The sequence below is a fragment of the Marmota flaviventris genome, chromosome X (assembly GCF_047511675.1).
Source record: "Marmota flaviventris isolate mMarFla1 chromosome X, mMarFla1.hap1, whole genome shotgun sequence".
NCBI lineage: Eukaryota > Metazoa > Chordata > Mammalia > Rodentia > Sciuridae > Marmota > Marmota flaviventris.
The window spans coordinates 112120363-112142207 of record NC_092518.1 but is presented as its reverse complement, the minus strand read 5'-3'; the positions used below and the strand labels follow the sequence as shown (position 1 = coordinate 112142207).

The following is a 21845-nucleotide window of genomic DNA, read 5'->3' as shown; positions in this document are numbered from 1 at the left end:
GGTATGTCCTTTTTAAGTGAAAGTTTCCCAAATCCCTTGTTAAGACATGTGGCTATAGGGGCTCTTTCTGTTTCTTGTCATGCAAAGGAAGGCAAGTTCCTCTGAGCTGAGAAGCCCACAGGAACTATGATGTAGCCAAGTTCTGCTTGAATAAAATGTACTGTGAATCACTGTGAGAACTGAGGAAGGAAAGGGAATAGAGGTTTACATCTGAAATGGCACCTACAGTATCTGTAAAGAATAAAACCTCAGTTTTCTTATGATGAAAGAGTATAAAATTACTAGAGTAATCTGTATGAGCAGGAAGCTCACACAAAGAAATGACAGTAGCTAGACTTGGGATAGAATGGAACTTCAGCACCATCCTGGTTTTAGGATTAGTCTAGGGCAGACTTCAACTGCATAGTGTATGCACCTTGTTTCTAGATTAAAGATTAGTAGTTTATCACTATCCTCAACTCTTCAAACTTGTTTATGGTGGAGCGTACATAACATGTGACACGTAACACCGCAGACGAGGGTAAATTTTCTCTACTCTAATATAGGACCAACTATATGTCTTCATAAGAAAATGAGGTTCCCCTGACAAGTGCAACTTGAGAAATGTGAAGCTGGGGCATCTAAAGGTGTCAGACTAGAAGAAAACAATTCCACTGGGAAATAACACAGAATATATTCCAGTTAATAGATAAAAATGCCTTTATTTCTAACAGGTGGCTTATATTACACCCACATATGCAAAGCTAGTTTTGGAATTGATCCTGCAGCAGAGCAACCAAAGGTCCTGGGTACCACGGTATTTCTCCTCTGGCAACTCAATCTATAGAGCTTTTCTTCAGCTGTTTTTTGTGATGTCCAGAGAGTCGTTTTTGATTGCTCTGTACGATAGAGATGTCCGACCTTGAGGAAGAGCGATAGCCTACATCCTCTGCTTTTATCGGCTTAATGATATGACCTGGTTTGGTGACAACCTTGGGAGTGGTCAGCTTTTGGAAGGCCCTCTGGGTGTTCCACATGGATCCTATAGGGGTCTGGATGGTCCTTTCAAATTGCTGATAGTGGGTGAATGGATATGGAAGCACCCGCACCTGGTAAGGAAGGAAGAGGGATCTGGTGAGTCAGGCCTCTAATGGTAGCTCATTAGGTACTGTTTGGGCACAGGTCACAGTTCTATGTGACAACCTCAAGGGAGTGAAGCTACTGAGAGGCCAAGGCATCCCAGTGTTCCTGTCTCACCTTAGGAGAACCAATCTGCTTGAGGATATTGGGGAGTAGATGTTACCTTGGGGAGTAAGGTAGGTCAGGACCTCCCTGGCCCTCAAAGATTTACCCAACAGTCTAGGGATTGAGAAATCCTGGAGACGGCTCCTGTCTAGCTATAATTCTTCCAAGGCTGCTGTACCAGGGTAGTAGCTACTACATAACACTGTGACTGCAAGAAACATTGGAGCATTTGTATATCCCCATGGATTTTAAGATCCTTCTACCCTTCTCAAGCTTGGTATTTCCTTTTCTTACTTGATACTAGGGGCTGAACACAAGGGCACTTTACACAAACTCCTGAGATCTATCCCCAGTCTTTCATGTTTTGAGACAGAGTCCCCATTAAGTTGCTGAGGCTGGTCTTGAACTTGTGGTCATCTTGTCACCACACCCAGCTCTCTCTCTTTTTGTGGTGCTGGGGATTGAACTCAGGGCTTGTGCATGCAAGGCACACACTCTACCAACTGAACTATATCCCCAGCTCCACACCCAGCTCTTTTCCTTTCCTTTTTTTAGTGCTGGGGATTGATCTCTGGGCCATACACAGGCCATGCAAGCATTCTATTACTGAGTTACAACTCCACCCCTCCTTTCCTTTTGATGGACTGAGAAATGCAAAGTTGGGGATTAAGGATTGAACCCAGGGATACTGAGCTACATCTCTAGTACTTTTTGAGACAGGGTCTCACTAAGTTACTGAGGATTTCACTAAATTGCTGAGTCTGACCTTGAACTTGTGATTCTCCTGTCTTGGCCACCTGAGTTGCTGGGATTACAAGCATGCATCATTGCCCCTGGCTCCTTTTCTAAGGTTGATGTTTTAAGGAACCCAAAGATATACTTTTGAATCCTGAACTCTACCAGACTGTTGTGCTCAGCTTCACCCTCTATTGGCATCATAGAAGGCAGAACTGGAAGGTCCTAGATTATTGGCCTTAAGATTTGGCTTAGACAGGGGAAGTGATTTACCTGGGTAAATGAGGAATAGCGTGGGAGAACAGAACCCAGGGTTCCTGTTTCCTTGCCTGGTATTCTTCTCCACTCCACCATATTGCTATCTTTAGACATGTAAATAATCTGTAAATATTCCTCTAATGGCCCAAATAGGAAAAAAAAAAAAAAAAACGTAAGCAGAAAAATGGGACAGGAGAGCTGGGATGTAGTTAGCTGCTGAGGACTACCTGGTGGCCCTGGTAGTAATGAACCAAACAGATTCTCCTTAGATTAAGGTAATGTCTTATTTGGGTTGATGCTTGATCTATGCACATCACCAAGGGCAAGGGAAAAAATTCACCTGCAGGAATCTCCGCTTCCCAACCTTGAAGCACTTTATTCTAAGTATACACTGAAACCTGCAGTGCATAGCTTATTTAAAAGGTCATGGCGGCACACACCTGTAATCCCACTGACTTGGAGGCTGAGGTGGGAGATGGCGAGTTTGAGGTCAGCCTCAGCAACTTAGTGAGACCATGTACCAAAATATTTTTATATATGTATTTTTTTTAATATTTAATTTTTAGTTGTAGTTGGACACAATACCTTTATTTTATTTATTTATTTTATGTGGTGCTGAGCATTGAACCCAGGGCCTTGCACATGCTAGGTGAGTGCTCAACTACTGAGCCACAACCCAAGCTCCCAAAATAAGTTTAAGGGGGCTGGGGATATGGCTCAGTGGTACAGCACACCTGTACTCAATCCCCAGTACTGAGAAAAATAAAATAAAAAATATAAGGGAAATTCTTGAAGAACTATTTGGTAATCTGTTGTGACTGTATTAAAAAAATAGGGATGTGGCTCAGTGGTCTAGTGCCCCTGAGTTTAATCCCTGTTACCCCCACCCCCCAAAATATAAGAGCCCTGGTGGAAGGGAAGGGAAGGTGATCTTTATTCAGGTCAATGGTCTGTCACCTGTCACCTATAATCCTGTCCCATTGAAGAACACTTTCCCCTTCCTTTATCCCTGTCTGTTCAACTGCTTATTTTCTAGTTATATATCCTCAGTTGGGATGACAGTGGCTAAAATTTCTGCAGTGATTAGTTCACAAAATTAGGATCAAATAGAGTATTATTAAAATGTATATTTTCCTCACCTCTGTACCTATTAAGTAGTTCTCCCCCCCCCCCCCAGGAGGGCAAATGTAACTCATTTCAGTATTGTACTGTCTGGGAACAGATCTCAGAAGTGAAGAGAACATAAAGGTCATCTAGTCCAATCTCATTCAAGTCCCCTTTACACATGCTCATACACCCAGAGCAGCCCATCTTATCTCTGGATCAGTGTTTCCCCTTGAATTCTGCCTCTCATCTATATTTGTTTTTGAGAGAGGGTCTATGTTGCCCATGCTGGTTTTGAATTCATGGGCTCAAGCAATCTTCCGGTTTCAGCCTCCAGAGTAGCTGGGAGTACAGGTGTGTGTCCCCACTCCCTGTTTGCCTCCAATACTCTTCAAGACTATGATAATACTCATATTCTTCTATCCTACATATATCCCTTGGTTGTTATCATGATACAATTTAGAATCCCTTCACTGTCCTTAACTGGTACGCATTTGTCTTCAGCCATCTTTCTTTCTTTTGGTACTGAGGACAGAACCTAGGGGTGCTTAACTACTAACAGGTGCCACATCTCCAGCACTTGGTGTATTTTATTTAGAGACAGGGTCTTGCTAAGTTACTTAGGGCCTTGCTAAGTTGCTGAGGTGGCTTTGAACTTGCGGATCCTCCTTCCAAGCTGCTGGGATTAGAGGCGTATGCCACCATGCCCAGCTGAGCCAGGCAGTCAAGAGAGCAAGTAACTAGAGAGCTCTTTAAGTCTCACCTGATGAGCTGCTGCATGGATATTGCGCTTCTCGTTGATAATCACATTTGGCAAATTCTTGTCTTTTCTTGGAGGACCCTCAGGGGCTTTAATAAGAAACCTGGAAAGCAAAACAGTAGGACTACATGTATTAAGGACTTCGTTAAAAGGGAGGAAGGACACTTAGGGGTGAGGCAGGAGAATTTTGTGCTTTTCTGACAGAGTTTCTTCCTTATTGCCTGCCCTTTCCCCATCCCCCAGTACCAGGGATTGAACCCAGGGCTTCCCTCATACGTGCTAGGCAAGCAGTGCTACATCTGAATTACGTTCCCAGCCCCTTTCTTCTTTATTCTTACCGCCGTCTTTTCTTGGCACTGGGCTTCAGGCCCAAACCACCCCACTCGCCCCAGCCAGGCAGTGTTAGGTCCACATCCTTTGGCTTATTTGCCTCCACAGCTTCCCTCTTCTCTTTCAAGAAATCTTTGATGACATCATCCCCAGCAAAAGCTTCCTTTATCATCTGCTTTTGGACTCTTTCTTCTTCATCTTCCTGGGAAGAAACAGAGCAAGAGCTAGAGTTTGCCTTAAGAGCTGAGGTTCATGGTAAGGTTTGAATTTTGGGTCATGACATTTTAGCGCCCCCTAGGGGGAAGTGCTGAACAATGACTGTCTTGTAATACAAACCAATCAGTAGCCAATTTCCTTCTCTCTAGGGTAAATAGCCATAGCTCATTATCATATGAAATAATTTTAAACTTTCTGTAAGGAGGCTGCAGGGTGGAAGAAGGAATGGTCTGCCCTGGCAGAAGCTCCAACTGGTCTGGCCAGAGTGGGCTTCCTCCGGCTTACATTCCCAAAAAGCAGGTGTCTTACTTGAGCAGTTTCAATTGCTTAATTAGGGATCCCTGAACTAGATGCCACTGAGTGGCAACAGCTCAGTGACTCACTTTGAGTTGTCTTGCCTGGGATCTGGTCAGAACTTTGGGTGAATTCCCTCTTTCCTTTGAGGGCAGTTTTAGAGTACCCCAGGGAGGTTCTGGTGGCTGAGGATAAAGGATGTGGGGGTCTCAGCAATACCCACATATGCCTCCTCTAGAAAGCAGCTACTTCTATATTTGCATCTATTAAACTGCCACTGGAACCAGCCTGGTCCCATAATATTCTGGACCTCTCATCTACTGAAATGTGCCGCCAGCAAAACAAAGCTTCAGTGATTTTATTGCACGTGCAAGGACACTTTCTGCACCAGCTCTAATCCTCCACAATGGCCAATGACCCTGGCTCTACTCACCAATTCCTCTATTGTGGGAACTTCCAAAGACTTCACAGAAGGAGTTTTTGTAGTTAGAAGGTTCTGTAGATTAATCATTTGTTCCTTCTTTTTCTTCCCCTTAGGGGCATCTGGCTGATTATTTGGGTTCCTCTCTGTCCACTCCCTTTGTAACATAGATCTGGGAAGCTCCCTTTTTTGAGAACATTCTTCTTTGCTCAGCTCTTCTAGTTCTTCCAGAGTCTGTACTCGCTCTGGCCTCTGCAGCAAAATGGGCTCCTCCTCCTCTGGGGCAGATTCCTCTGTCTGGACTTGGAGAACAGTCCCTGCTGAAGTCACTCTTCGCTTCCTGGACTGAAGGTTTCCTTTGTTGAGTCTCTGAGCCAATGCCCTTACTTCAGATAATACCTCCTGGCTGCTTGAATCTAGGGGGAAATGAAAGCTGTCAGGAAAGGTTTGGACATTGCCTGGTCAATGGTTGCTAGGTACCATATATGACATTCTAAAAAGAACTAACGGAGGAAGAGAAGATTCTATATGCTAGATCTCCTGGAGAGTTCACTAACCACTACATGTCAAGCAGGAGGTAATAGAATTTTGTAGTTAAAAGCAGCATGTTGGGGGCTTGTGGCTATGGCTCAGCGGTAGGGCACTTGCTTAGCATGTGCGAGGCCCTGGGTTCGATCCTCGGCACCATATAAAAATAAATAAAGGTATTGTGTCTAACTACAACTAAAAAGCAGCATGTTGGGAAGCAGACACCTGAGTTCTAGTCCCATGCAACTGCTACATCAGAACTGGGGCTTAATTTCCCTGTATGGTATATCCTGCTTGAGAAGACTACTCAAAGCTTCATTTTTTAAAAACTCAGGGCCTAGCATACGCTAAGCAGGTACTCTACTATTGGATTATATTCCCAGTTTCCAAAATTTTTAAGAAGGGAGCCATTTTAACAGGTGGCCTCTGAAGCCAACTTCATTGTAATTTATGCTTTACTATTTGTAAAAACTTCCATGATGGTTTTGTCTTGACTCTAAAAGCCTCATTCCATCTTTTTTAAAAATTTTTTTTGAGGGGGTGGCTACCAGGGATTGAACTCAGGGGCACTCAACCATTGAGTCACATCCCCAACCCTATTTTGTATTTTATTTAGAGATAGGGTCTCACTGAGTTGCTTAGCACCTCACTGTTGCTGAGGCTGGCTTTGAACTTGTTATCCTCCTGTCTCAGCCTCCAGAGCCTCTGGGATTACAGGCATGGTACTGTGCCCGGCCTCATTCCATATATTCAAGTAGTATTTCATAATGTGCTATGATCCAGTCAAGAAGAGAAGAAGTAGCTACTTTCTAGAGTTGATGTCGCTCACACTTTCCAGTCGGGGACAAAATCTGAGCAAATCTTTCTAGTCTCAAGAGCCCTAAGGAAAACAGAGTGACAACACAGAGTACTTCTAAACTGCCTTTTGCAAAAACTCAAGTTGTCTCCAATCCCAAGTGGATCCTGCTTTGGCTTAAAGCCACTGCAGCTCCTGAAATCTGGCTTTGGACACCAGCCTCCCAAGTAGCTGAGATTAAAGGTGCATGCTACCATGCCCAGCTAAATAACCAATTTTTTAAAGGGGTTCAAGGGATGTTGCTGTGTTTTGTGTTCATATAGAGACTACCCCACATTTTCAGTATGCAGTGCTACTTTCCAAAATCCTCTCAGAAGTGACTACTTGTAACTACCTAATCCCAGAAATCTCCAGCTGAGAATCCTTAAGTAAAAGGTTCTCACAACACATTTTAAATGAAAGCAGTTTTTTTTTTTTTTTGATGGTGCTAGGGATTGAACCCAGGGCCTTGTGCATGCAATGAAAGCACTCTTACCAACTGAGCTATATCCCCAGCCCCATGAAAGCACTTTTAAAATAAAAATTTTACCATGTAAAAACAGATTTTTGTTGTCATCTAAATGTACTATTCCTATAGGAAATCAAATCAGACCTGAGAATCTGTCCAGACAGCCAGGGGATTTCTTAATGTAGGCAGTTTCCTAAGCAGGCTTTATGATGTCTGATTTATCTCCAGAATGAGGGCCCTGACCAATCACAACGGTGTTGCATTGTTCACATAAAATCTCTTCAAAATAATAGGAAAAAGTATACACAGAAACTGAAGCCAAGCCTGGTGGTGTACACCTGTAATCCCAGTAATGAGAGGCTGAGGCAGAAGGATCACATGTTCTTGGCCAGCCTCAGCTGTAGTGGGACCCTATCTCAAAATAAAAAATAGGAAGGGCTCAGTGGTAAAGTGCCCCTGGATTCAATCCCTAGTTACAACAACAAAACCTGAGAACATAATCATAATTGTAAAGTGCCATGTAGCCTGTAGAGCCATTCATGCCTATATGAAGTGCTAAAAATGCCACTCCTACTTTACAAACAATACAAATTCCAGCAATTTGAAGACATTTAATAATGTCTCAAAATCCACTTATGGGATTTCACTTCAGGGACCCAGTGCACTCCCTCTTAAAAGTCCCCAGAGCCTAATCACTGCACGTGTGGGTGGACACTTGTTTTTTCCCTTACAGTTCATCCCTAGCAATATGAGGTTGTCCCTTCTGCTTCATCGTACCTCACCTTTTGTTTCTTGTCTGCCCATGGGCTCAGCATCCTGCTTGAGCTCAGATCTTTTTCTAAGGGCTCGCCTTTCTTCAAATTCTTTCAACAAAGTTTCTTCCTCTGCCACTTGTCTCTCGTCTTCCTCACTTTCAGAAAACTCCTGGGCAACAGGCTCAGGCAGCCGTTCAGAGTCCACCTGGTTTTCATCCTCTTTTGAATCACTGTTGCAACTTCTGAGCATCCAGGGATTGGGTCCGTTTGCATCCATCTGTACTTCATTCACTACATCAGGGACAAGAGTTTCTTCCTCTTCTGCGCCTCCCTCCTCCTCACTCTCTGAAACTACCTGGAGTTTCTGTGTCAGTTCTTTGTTCTTAGCCAACTGTTCTTGCATAGCTTGTCGAGCCTAGAGGGAGTCACAGCAGGAGACAGACTTGTCATTAGCGACCACAATTACACCTTTCCTGGTTCATTTCTTAAAAGCTGTCTATTCTCCTTTTAATTTGATAAGTATTTCTTACTGATATCTACTATTTAAACTGTACATACATCACTGTGTTTGTAGCTATGAGATAAGATGGAAGACAAATTATTTGTCCCTAGGGAATCAATATATGACACACAATTTACAAAAAGCTCCTCCCCCCTTTGCTGGACTTGCCTTCAACGCTGTTTCCCTTTTCCACCTTGTTCCTGGTCATTTTCCTCTCTGCCTTAGAGATTTTTCTGATGGCTTTTTAGATTCTTGGTTTTCCATCCATCCTCATGGCTCTTTCCCAAATCTGCTTCTGCTAGCATCCTTATGGACTGATTTTTTTCCTTTCTTTCCTCCAATTTCATCTCTTCTGTCACCCTGATGGTCTCTTACCTCCAGATCATATTTGGCCATAATTGCCTTTGACTTGGCCCATTTCCCACTGTTCTGGTGCTTAAGGCTCATTCGCTCCTGGAAAGAAAGGACAGAGGGAGATCTTTAGTGCCTTCCCGAGAAAGTTGGGTTCAAAGAGAGGGAAGGTTAAGAGGCAGTCTCACCATCATTCTGGCCTTTTCAATTTTTTCCAGTTCTTCCAACGCAGCAGTTGGATTGACCTTCCGTAGCTGCTCAAATTCTTTTAGGGCTTTCTTGGCCTTTCCCTTCTTCACAATTTTGTGATATCTATAGGGTAAGAGGATTGGGAGGAAGAGCTGAGAGATTTAGTTGATGTCACATGCATAAGTACCCATGTTCTATATCCAAGTGGTTTCCCTATGCAGGGACCAGAAAGGATGTCAGAGTCAGCTGACTGTAGGAACCAGTTTGGGACCTGAGAGGACTAGCAGGACTCTTAGTCCCTGGAGCCAGCCCCTAGGAGCTGTCTTCTGCACAGTGGAGTCCCCTCTGCTTCTATAGCCCAAGGGAGGAACAGAATAAATTCCAAAGAGGTAAAAAGGCAGGAAGGAAGCTCTACTGGCTTCACTAGCTATGGAATTCAGAACTCATTCTGCAGAACCACTCTGTGATGCCTTGGAAGGGAGAGAAAGTTATTTAACAGTTCTTTTTGGCAAAATCATGCATAAAAGCCAAAGGAGGAGGAAAGGTTGTTTCCAAAGCAGGCAAACTATACAAGGTTGGTTTGGGGGAAAAAAAAGGCTAGTCATTACTATTTGGGAACTCTCTTATATGACCCACGTCAAAGATTCTCTACAAAGAATTCATGATCGGCTATGTCATTTTATTCCATGGGATCCAAGGCCTCTTTACTCTTTATTTATTTTTTTTAGTTGTTGATGGACCTTTACTTTTTATTTATTCATTTTTATGTGGTGCTGAGAATTGAACCCAGTGCTGCACACATGCTGGACAAGCACTCTACCACTGAGCTAAAATCCCAGCTCCAAAGCCTCCTTACTTTTTACTTTTTATTTTCTTCTCTCTTCGAGCCCTGGCTTCATAGTAGGATTGCAGAGCCCGGGCTCTCTGAAGCTCTGCTCGTCGCATCTTAGCCTAAAATGAATGACATTTACAATGACTCCTGGACTTGAGGGCAAATGTTGGGAGAAGCATAGCAAGCTTGGTTGTTCAAAGGGCCTAAGATGCTTACCTCTTCTAGGCTCATGGCTTTCAAAGAGGCTTGTTCCATAGGAGTCAGTAAAGGGTCTGTCACTGGCTGCTTGTTCTTATGGAGGAGGTTAAAAATTTCATGCTCCAGGGGAGTTCTTGCCTTAAGGAGACAATAAAACATTCTAAGTCTTAAGCCATTTTCTTATATCTTTTACTTTACATTCCTATGACTGTCTAATTTACGACACTATAATTGAAATCACAAAATGGATAGGATTGGCTGTTACAGCAAGAAAAGGTTCCAGCTTGGCTGTTCAGTGGTGTAGGCAAAGCCTTATTTTATTCTGAGTTTTAAAAAATTGCTTCAAGACAACTTTAGCAAGGGGAATCTGAGGCTTTCTAATACTCGCTAACACTACTGAGGGGCATCACTCTGTTCGGTTATCAATATATGTAAATCAGAATTCAATCTCCTTAAGAATCTATGTAGGATCCCCTTAAGTCAGGAAAGAGAAATCAGTTTAGACAGTCAAAAACAAAATAATCCCTGTAATGTTATATATTTGAAACATAACTATTACCAGTTAGGAATCTCAGATTTTTTATCATAAGCCTTATTTAAAGGCTATTTTCTAGAGGGGAGAGGAAGTTAGATCATAACCATTATTTGCCACCAATGGTATGCCAGGAAATACATCTGCATAATGGCTCAGAGGGGACCCCCAACTTTTTGAAACCACAGTGAAACACTACAAATCCTGTATGTATGTGTTCTTGGTATTGTTAATTACCAATGAAAGCAAACAAGAAAAACATGGCATTCTTTGGTATACTCTACAAATTTAGTTTATGGCAAGTTGTGTGTTGCAATTTCCTGAGCACAAAAGGACACTACCTTAAAAAATATGACCTTCATGTAATTAGCCTGCTTCCTGACAGTTCAAATTTAACTCGTTTCCTAACTCTGGCTCCAATTCCTCAGTTTCCACTTAATTTTGCTAAACAGTATATATATATATACACACACACACACACACACACACACATATATATATATATACATATACATACATATATATATACACACACACACACACACACACATATATATATATCTATGAAACGAGTGAGCTGTAAGCATGTCAACAGAAGACTCCATTTGCTGCTTGACTGATACTGTGAGGATGACTAAAATAATCAGGCCAGTCAAGCCATGGTCTACCCTGACAAGGCACAAAGATAGCCCTAGGCAACAGAGCTAGTTTCAAACCTCACACATATATTATGTGTGGTTTTCTTCAATGGCCATATACATCATGGTCAGCAATAAATTTGTAAATATCTAGGCAAATGCATAAACACACATTATACGTTGCTATTGATTTAACCATAAACCTATTCTACTGAATAGTAAAGGTACATGTTTTTCCATTTTTCAGTATTTGCAGTAATGATCAATCGGACTATGAAGCGATTTATATCACAATGTTATACTCTCCCTTCAACTCACTTCAGTTTACCAACATTGATCCATCAAAGCAAAAACATTCCAGGCACTTGTGAGGGGTGCCAGGAATATACAATTGATTAGGATAGTTCCTGTCCTTATAGAGCTCACAGCCTTTCAGAGCAGAGAAACAACACAATGAGTTACCTGTTACTCTCCAGGGGTAAGCATTGAGGAACAAACCATTGCTTCTGATTAGGAGGCAGGTGGACTGGGTGGGAATGGAAATGACTCTTTAAGTTAGGCTTTGAGGTTTAAGAACAATTCTTTTCGGAGGAGGGGAAAATCGACAGATGAGTATAAACAAAAACATGGATATCTGAAAATTAGTGGTATGTAAGAGAACCATGTGTTGTCCAGTGTAGCTAAAATGTTGGGTGCTTTTATTTCGCTCTCTATGTGGAAAATCTTTGATGGATTTTAAGTAAGAGAGTGACAACCAGTTTTGTGTTTCAGAAAAAAAAAATCCTGATGATTGTGTAGGAGATGTGGTAAAGTTTCAAATGAAAAGAGAGAAGGTATCAGTTAGGGTAGTGAAAAAAAAAAAGAAAGAAAGCAGGGATCTGGTTGCCACAACAGGCAGAATTTACAGGACTAGCACACTGCACTGTATGGGTGGAGAAGGAGACAGTTAAGCGGACAAGTAGGAATCAGATAACCAAGATTTTCAACCCCAAGTGCTCATGGTAGGGGGGTTAAGCTTTGAACTGAGTTATAGGATGAAGGTGGTGCTAAATGTTTAAGGAGTCTGGGGAAAGAAAATGTGAAGCTCACTTTGTGGGAGACCCAGGTGATGCCTTATTTGCCATATGGACTATGAAACTGGAGCTTAGAAAGGAGCAACACTGACAGCCAAAAGTCATGGAGTGCAGACAGCAAGAACAAAAAGGCAAGGGCTGGGGATTTAGCTCATTGGTAGAGTGCTTACCAAGCATATTTGAGGCCCTGGGTTCAATTCCTAGTATAGGGGAGGGGAGATTGGTGGGGGGCAAAAAGCCTTAAGAAAAGTTAGAGAAATAAAAAAAGTACCACAGGTATGACACAGAAGCCAAGGGAGGGGAGATTTTAAGAACACGATGTGTCAATGGTGTTGTCAGTTAGGCTGACGATTAAGAGGACATGTAGCAATTTGGAGGCCTGTCACTAAGGCCTTTTTTTTTTTAATAGCATTGGGAACTGAACCCAGGGTCTCACTAGGCAAGCATGATATCATTGAGCCATACCCCCAGCCCACTAATGTCCTTTGAGAAAGGTTTCAGTAGGAGAAGCAAGTGAGAGAATAGACCCAGAAGTGGAGATCAGCTCTTCCCAAAGCACATTCTTCATAAGATAACGAGATTTACTTCACTTTTTAAAAGCTGAAAATTCAGTTGGGCATGGTGGCACATGCCTGTAATCCCAGTGATTTAGTAAGCTGAGGCAGGAAGATGGCAAATTTGAGGCCTGCATCAGCAACTTAGCAAGACCCTGTCTCAAAATAAAAAGGCTGTGGCTCAGTGGTTAAGCACCCTTGGTTCAATCTCTGGTACCAAAAAAAAAAAAACAAAAACTGAACCTAGGGCCTCAGTTTGTATACTCTAGTTTAGATTAAGTCTAACAGGTGTCTTCATTATCTGTTTATAGTGTGTTAAGGTGCTGGTGTATGCCATGAATCTGCATTCTCTAGTTGGGGCATGTGCCATTTTCTAATAATGGACCCTCCCTATCTCCTGCTTTGAGGGCATATTGAAAGACTAAGATTTTGAGACACTCTGGGAAGTGCTGGTGTTGACTGACAGTGTAGGGAAGGAAAGAGAATGTGGAAGCACTTAGCAGTTTACAAATACTTACTCATGCATTATTCCATTTAACTCTTCTCAGCTAGAGTTAAACAAAACTTTAGGAAACTGGACCCAAACTACAGTGCAGACTTTTTGGTTCTCAATCTCTGGAAACCTAGTATATACCAGTTGTTGGTACTTTGCACTCTGAGGTGTAAGGACAGAACTGGGAGTTGTTAGCCAAAATGCTGAACTAAGCATTTCCTTCTCTCTCTGTACCACACTGGCATAATTTCTCAAAAACAAATTTTAGAGTGAATGAATGGCAAAGTATACTCCAAATATAGCCTCTGGGCCCCACTCCATCTTAAAGAGATTGTGCCATTCTCCTGAACCGCCATCTTGTCTTTAATAATCAACTTGGCATTTTCCTGCTACCTCTAAGATTACACTGTCATTTGGAAAAAGCAAGTGCAGAAGAATGTGTAGTAGCATACTACTACTTTTCTGATTAAAAAGGGGATAAACATGAATATATAAATAAAACTCTAAGTCAACAACAACAATAAAAACTTATGAAAGTGATTACTTCAGGTTGGGCATGGGAGTAAAACTGAGTAGATGGGGGATGAAGTGAAGTCAGGCTCATTATTATATATCCTCTATACTTCTTAATTTTTGAATCCTACAAATTGTATTACCTCTTATAACATATTTTACCTAAAGTTTCCCTTCATTCTGCAGCCACACTTTATACCTGATCTCTTTTTCATGTGGAAAAGGAAGCATCCTAGAAAGAGAATGGCAGTGACTTCAAAAACAACATAAGAAAACAGAGCTTATCCCCTTAATAATCAACTATTTGCTCAATTCTTAGCAATTGTGGCAAGTAATGTTTATTTTGATTAACTTTAATTGGCTCAACTTCCCAACACCTAAGACATTATCATTCCTGGATTTTTAGAAAGCATAGAGGAAAAGCATAAAAAGGTATCTATTCATGGTTCAGACACTCTGTTTTTGAATATTTTTCTTTAGGATAGATCATCCCTTTATAGACTCCACACCAATGGTGTACCAGAAAAGTAGGCTAGCTGTTTTAAAGCAGTTGTTCATAGACTAAAAATGGAGACTTTAGAGACCAACATAGGATTACTAAGTTATAATTTTGCCAAGAGCATAACTACCGTTCCACCCCATCACTTACTGCAACCATCGTTTCATTAAAAAAAAAAAAAAAAAAAAGACATTTTCAACACCATTGAATAACCTCATAATAAAGAAGAGCTGGCAACCTCATACCCAATCAAACACACATGCTCATGATTATCCTCTTGCTTCAGATGGATAAAAACTGTCAGGGTTCAGAGTTTGGGAAGCTCAGCTCTAAAATATCTTTTTCCCCCGACACAGTTCAGAGCCATAATGATTACTTGCTAAAGTTTATATTATAATCATATTATATTATAATGTGGTATTTCTTTATATGCAAATTTTGGGTTCATTTGTTCATATATCCTAAGGCATTGTTAATGCTACTAAGTTCCTGATTTCCCTAGGATCAAAATGTGGTTCTAAGTTCTTTTTTTTTGGGGGGGGAGGGGGAGGGGGTTGTATTGGGGATTGAACTCAGGGGGCACTTGACCACTGAGCCAGTGGTCTTTTTTGTATTTTTAAAAATTTGTTTTAGTTGTTGATAGACCTTTACCTATTTATGTGTGGTGCTGAGAATGAACCCAGTGCCTCACACATGCCAGACAAATGTGCTACTACTGAGCCACAGCCCCAGCCCTTTTTTGTATTTCATTTAGGGACAGGGTCTCACTGAGTTGCTTAGCACCTCACCATTGCTGGGATTACAGGTATGTGCCACCATGGCCGGCTTAAGTTCTTTTTTAAGAACCAGTGGATAAGAGGGCTGGAGTGTATCTCTGTGGTGGAGCATTTGCCTAGCATGTGTGAGACCCTGGGTTTGATCCCTGCCACTGCAATAAAACAAAGAAACTAGGGGATGAGAAAGAAACAGTATGTTTCCTTTTTCTTGGCAATTAAGATGTTTCAATACAAAAACAGAAATAACCAAGTGCTATGTACTATAAGCTAATGAAAAATGACTACAGAGATGTTGTGTGATTGGCTATTGCATAACTGACAATAAGATACGCAACCTCCTTTCTCCCTTTCTGACCTATAAAATTAAAATGACTCAAACTGGCATTTAGGCTTAACATTTCATTCAAAATAGTCAGACATGGAAATTTCCAATCCATGTAATCTCACCTATCAAGATTAAGGTTCATCTTGTCTTACTCACCTTCCAGCTACTGAACACATGTTCAATGGGAACAAAGGCCGACTGCTCCTTCTCTAGGGGAAAAACAAGCTGCTCTGCTTGCCGGTTCTTCAGAACAATAGGATCCCATTTGGAGAGGGTTTGTGAGGTTTTATTAAATGCTACTTCTCTGTGGATCTGAAACAGGCAAAGTACACAAAAGGAAAGAGCCACAAGATTATGCATCAAACTCTTAGAGCTAAAAGGAAATTAGGAGGCAATGTTTCTTAGCCCAAGGAAAAAAATCAGGACGCTAGAGATTAACTCTTATTTATTTTTCAGGATTTCAACTGCCCCTAGCTTACTTGCTTATTTGTTTAGGTATCAAGAACTGAACCCAGGGGTGCTTTACCACTGAACTATATCCCCAGTCTTTTTTATTTTTTGAGACAGGGCCTCACTAAATTGCTGAGGCTGTCTTTGAACTTGTGACCCTCCTTCCTCAGCCTCCTGAGTCTCTGAGATTATAGGTGTATCCCACCATGTCCAGCCCCTAGTTTATTTTTAATCTTGTCCATGGTAAGGAAATCACAATTCCTTTCCTCCCATTTTTCAGTCCCTTCGCTTCCTTTTATTGCCTAATTTTCCCTTAACAATTCAATTTCTTCTTCTAAATGGATCACATTCTCTGTAACTTACCTGTTCAACCTCTTCTTTGTTAAGGGGTAATTCCAGAGTCTTCTTTGATTTGACTCTTTTCAATTGCTTTTTCACAGTAGTCAATGAGGATGAAGTTTTAACAGGCTCAAGCAGATCTGCAAGGACCAGCTTTTCTCCTGATCCTGTGGAAAGACCAAACTTTCTGGTTAGACTGAGAAGTGAGCCAAAATCTTACTATAATATAGGGTGTGGCCTTTGTGGAAAACGTGCAGGAAAGCAGGGATAATTCTTTTAAATCAACCCCTTATTCCAGTGACTTGGGAGGCTGAGGCAGGAGGATTACCAGTTCAAGGCCAGACTCAGCAGTTTACCAAAACCCTGTCTCTAAATAAAAAATAAAAAGGGCTGGAGACGTGGCTCAGTGGGTAAGCACCTCTGGGTGCAATCCCCAATACCAAAAAACAAATAAACAATGATAACACCAACAAAAACCTTCATTTGTTTGTCTCTTGGACTTTCTGCTTCCTTGCATAGTTGCCAAAGTTATCTTTTGAAAAATCCTCCTGGTCCCCATCTGCCTCTTCAGCCTCATGTCACACCACTATGCTCTAGTCATACCATCCTTCTTCCTAGTCTTCCAACATGCTGTGTTTCTTCCTTAAAGTCTTTCCATCGGGTGTTCCCTTGCCTGGAATGGCTTTCTCCCATTTTGCATGGTTGACTTTTCTTGTCATTCAGATCTCAGCTTTGATTTTATTTCTTGAAGACCTTTCATGACTAGCCAGTCTAAGGTGTACACCTCATCACTGATTCCATCATACTGTTTTTTCATTCTCTCCCCCTCCCACTAAAACGTAAGGCTGTGATCATGCCTTATTCTTTACTGTAGCCGTAGTATCTACAACTGCAACTACTATCAATATGTAATACAATAAATATCTGCTGAATGGATCAACTTGGAACACATTGTTACTTGATCTGACATTACACTGGTGGTTACTACAAATGCAAAACTCATTCAAACTGCCTAAATTATGTACATTGTGGGGGAAAAAGGGGTATCTAGACTCAATACAAGGTCAAAATTCCAATTCTGGAACTTACTAATTCATGTACTTTCTTTTAATACTTTTAGTTGTAGATGGGCACAATGCCTTTATTTTATTTATTTTTATGTGGTACAAAGGATCGAACGCCATGCCTCACACATTTGAGGCAAGCGCTCTACCACTGAGTTACAACCCCAGCCATTCACATACTTTCAAAAGGGATATTATTGTTCCTTATTCCCACCCAGGGGGAGAAACTGGTTGGAGGGCATGCAAGATATTACAAAGTTTCATGTTTCTCCAAGGCTCAGTTGTGTGCACAAAATCATATTCCTTAGTATTTGATTTCACAGAGTAGGAGTCAGTAAGGTTAAAAAAAAAAAAAGCCTAAAAGGCTCCTCAGGGGAGCAATAAAGAAAAAAGTTGAAGTGGGCATGGTGGCGCACACCTGTAATCCCAGAGACTTGGGAGCCTGAGGCAGGAGAATCTCAAGTTCAAGGTCAGCCTCAGCAATTTACTGCAACCCTGTCTCAAATTAAAAAATGGCTGATTATGGAATGCAGAGGTAAAATGCCCCTGTGTTTAATCCCTAGGCTCTTGGGTACCTAGCTTAACTTCTTTGACCTCCTCAAAGTGTTAAGGAAGATCTAAAATAAAAATGAATTGTGACCATTAAAGAGCTACACAAACAGGAAGTATGACCAAGTTAGTAAGAGACAGCTGTCTTCATTCATGTCCCTTTACCCCATCAAACTTCACAGAAGATCCTGACCCTAGACTTCTAGGCTTTTTTCTAGAAATGGAAGAAATGAAAGGGTATATGACCATCACTCTTAGCCTACTCACAAGCAATCATTTATGGTATGATACATTAATCATATAAAAAACAGTTCCTGGAGGGTGAGGTGACCATCATGCTTTTGGAATCCCACAAGCTCCATGCACAGGTATCTTCCTTTGTTCAACTTACCTTCAGAACTGACATTGAACTCGGACACCTTCAGACTAGCCTCAGATCTCTCAGCCAATTTATACCTGAAACTATGCAAAACAATATAATAGAAATCAGAAATAGATACATTTTGGGGGGAATAAATATTTTTCTTCTTCAAAGAAAGTTTTGGTTTCACGATTTTTCTTCTAGGGTTAGCTTTATTCACAAAACAGACAGTAAATCTGCTCCTAACCTAAACTTGATAGTCTAAACCTCCTATCTTTATCTTCTCTTTGACCTAGCCTCCCCAAAACACAAGGTAGTACAAAGTATGCATAATGGAAACACACTGCATTTGGATTTAAACACACCTGAATTTGAATCCTGGATCTTCCATTCATGAGTTGGATGAAGTTGGGGATAATTCAATTAACTTCTCTAATGGGGATAAGGAATGTCTACTCCATACTTCAAAAGATTATGTGTTATTTAATTAAGGATTCCGATGTGCGAAAGCCTGACTCAATAATAGTGATAGGATAATAATAGCTAACAACTGTTAGAAGTCTCATGGAATCAGCTAGTTATAACCTGACAAAAATCTTACCCATTTTTTCCATCAAGGGAATTGATTGCTTCCAGAAGTTTTTCATGTTTTCTTTCTCCATCATTGTCCCCCTATACACAGTAAAGGAAAAACCATGAGAATGATAAGGGGAGGGAAAAGACAATGTGGAAATAAGGCCCATATAAAATCTATGGTTCCTCTGATCACTGGAGAACTGGGGATTCAGATGAGGTTTCATGTGTAAGCATTCCAGTTCAAGATGAAAGAACTGCTTCAAAATCCAAATTCTCTTCTAAGGAACATAGATCCTTAGTAACTTGGGAGGTAATGTTATGCCTCTATCCTAACTTTTTTTTTAATATAGAATAGTGCAATCTGACACAGAAACATTGGCATATAGTGGAAGTCACAGCAAAAATTACCAAGATGGCTTTTCCCAAGAAGAAAACAACCATCAGAAAAAAAACAAGCCAACATAAAAACTTCTTATTAAAATATGTACTCTGAGTGCATACCCCCCACCCTGAAAAAATTAAGTACTTTTTATCAGGGGGAATAGATTTAAAAACTCCTATTTCATCTATTGGAGATTCAGCTTAGAAATATATTTCAATTAGATAATTAAATAACACTACAGAAACCCAGACTTGGGAAATTGTGTAATGAGGACCATGTGTTTTGGTCTTATAAACTACAATTAAGCAACTTGAAGATAGTGATTGTAACCTACTTAGTCTTACAACTCTCAGGGAACTCTCTAAGGTACTTTATAAATAAAATATAAAGTATATGTAATTTATTTTAAGAGAACCAGAACATATATAATGTTGCCAATGTTTTCCTTTCCAGAAGTGGTGCTGCATACCATAATTTTGAGGGCAGTTCAGCAACTGTCACTTACCTCATCTTCACTGGCACTCAAGGGGTAGTTTGGTAAATCCACCAGTTCATCCTGGCTCAAAGTCAGTAGACTGTTAATAAAAAGCAACAGAGAAATATTTTTTAAAAAATATTTATTTATTTTTTTAGTTATCGGCAGACACAACATCTTTGTTGGTATGTGGTGCTGAGGATTGAACCCGGGCCGCACGCATGCCAGACAAGCGCACTACCGCTTGAGCCACATCCCCAGCCCCAACAGAGAAATATTGACATTTGAAATAAGTTTTTTGTTTTGCAGTAGTGGGGACTGAACCTAGGGATGCTCAACCATCCTCAGTCTTTTTGAGTCAAGGTCTAGTTAAGTTGCTCAAACTGGCCTTGAACTTGTGATCCTCCTGCTCCAGTATCCCATGTCTCTGAGATTACACACCTGCACCAATGCACCAGGTATAGAATAACTTTTACTCTATTAACACAGTCTCTTGGGCTGGGGATGTAGCTCAGTGGTAGAGTACTTGCTCAGTGTGCACGAGGTCCTATGTTTGTTTCCTTGGAAGAGATAAACAAAGTAGTGTGGATGCCTTTGGAAATTTTCAAGAAAGTCAATTTAGATGGAAGTCAGGCATCACCTCCACGTAAGCAGTGTTTGGTAATATCCACACCAACTGCATGAAAATATCTAACATTCTTCTGTGATTAGCACTGCATTTCCCACTGATCTCTGGGAAGGTGTAATGACCCAAGGTAAGGTGGTACAAGACACAGGTCCTGGCCCTCAAGAGAAGGCAGTTTCACAATGTTTATATGCATCAGCCCACACATTAGATATCTTGCTAGGTGTAACGTAGCCAGGAGTGTCATCTTGATCATTCTTCCTTAGGAATGGAAAAATAGGACTGATTAAAATCAGCGGAGTAAGCCATTTTTCCTGGGGCTTCCTCCGCCAAATAAATGGTTAACTAAGGAGATGGGTACCCAGAAGCAAATCAGTCTACCAATATATCTAACCATACATCGGTATTTGCAAATCCAACATTACCAAACTGTCATTTGGTCTTTCTATATGTGTGTGGGGGGAACACATGTAACTTCAATGTAACTCCTACACCGCCAGGGCTTAAGTGGGCCGCCGAGGCAGAAAAGCGGGTCACGTGACGATTAAAGCAAAACATATTAACTTAGTAGCAGAGGAAAAGCCTGTCAGGCCCAACAGGAGGGCAAAATGCCGAAGGGCGGAAGAAGCAAACTAAATCAAATTAGAAGAACTTTAAAGGATGGATCGCGGAACAGCAACTAGTGCCTGGGCCTTAGGAGGGGAGCAACTCCTATTTGTTAAACTTCCGGTCCCGCTTCCTAAAAAAGCCGGGGAACTCGGTTCCCAGAGACGCTAAACCTTCCTTTTTTTCACTCCTTACCTCTCCGCAGCCCGGATCGCCTTCATCTCAGCAGCCTGCTTCTCACATGGGCCAAGAGCGGAAGCCGAAAGGACAGCAATTTCCGTGCTGGTCGCAAAGCAATTTCTGTTTCCGCTGATCGCGCGACTAGATACGTAATTTCCGCTCAGTGCTCTGCGAGTAAGAGTCGCTATGGGAGGGGCCTGCGGAACCCTGGGTGGCTGGGGGGTGGGGTTGGGGTGGGGGGTGGGGATAAAAGGCCTGTCAGTGGGCGGGGCTTTGCTTTCCCCACCTATCTTATAGATCTTCAGCTCGCCGGCATAGGTCCTTTCAGGATTCGTATTTCTAGGCTGCCCAAGGTGGGCTAGCTGAGGGCGAGGCTGCTGTTCTTGTCAGGGCTGGAGCCCCATCCTTAGTTGTCTCTGCCTAATCTAAAAGCAGATTCCGGTTTCTGTCCTAGTTCGACAGAGTTGCACAAACCCAAAGCCCATCACTGGCCAGCCCAAGGCTTTAGTGAACGCGGGTGAAATGATCAGCATCCTGCTGGACAGGCCCAGGCGACTGGACAGCGAACAAAGCAAATTTCCTCCCATCTGGAGGAAAAACTCCTTTTGATCCCGGGCCCCTTGTGATCTCAGCTTTGTGTTTCTCTTTCTATGAAATAGTTTCATCCAAAAATGGGCTGTGTCAGTGGCCATACTTCTGCATCTCCCATAAACTTTTTTTTTTTTTCACAGTCTGTGCAGCTTTTATTTCAATCAGGAAGTATTCAAATAAATTTATATACAGTCTAAAAACAGTAGAAGAGGCAAGTAAAAAGGCCCATAGTCCAGTTGAGGT

At 41.6% G+C, this 21845-nt stretch overlaps 1 protein-coding gene across 2 annotated transcripts; it reads right to left on the bottom strand.

The window, feature by feature from the left end:
- Positions 1–681: 681 nt before the first annotated feature.
- Utp14a (UTP14A small subunit processome component) lies at positions 682–21122 on the bottom strand. 2 transcript variants are annotated; one of them, XM_071606026.1, is made up of 16 exons: positions 21027–21122; positions 19631–19700; positions 18769–18839; positions 18198–18268; positions 16218–16360; positions 15561–15716; positions 10020–10139; positions 9828–9922; positions 8971–9094; positions 8807–8884; positions 7957–8344; positions 5355–5758; positions 4420–4613; positions 4085–4184; positions 2233–2354; positions 927–1088 (listed from the first exon to the last, which is right to left on the bottom strand). In XM_071606026.1, the coding sequence occupies exons 1-16, from the start codon at positions 21050–21052 to the stop codon at positions 1022–1024; spliced, it is 2229 nt and encodes a 742-aa protein (XP_071462127.1). In that variant the 5' UTR covers positions 21053–21122; the 3' UTR covers positions 927–1021. The 2 variants fall into 2 exon arrangements, with proteins under 2 accessions (XP_027795844.1, XP_071462127.1); XM_027940043.2 differs by lacking the exon at positions 2233–2354 and having other exon boundaries at positions 682–1088.
- Between the last annotated feature and the right edge of the window lie 723 nt (positions 21123–21845).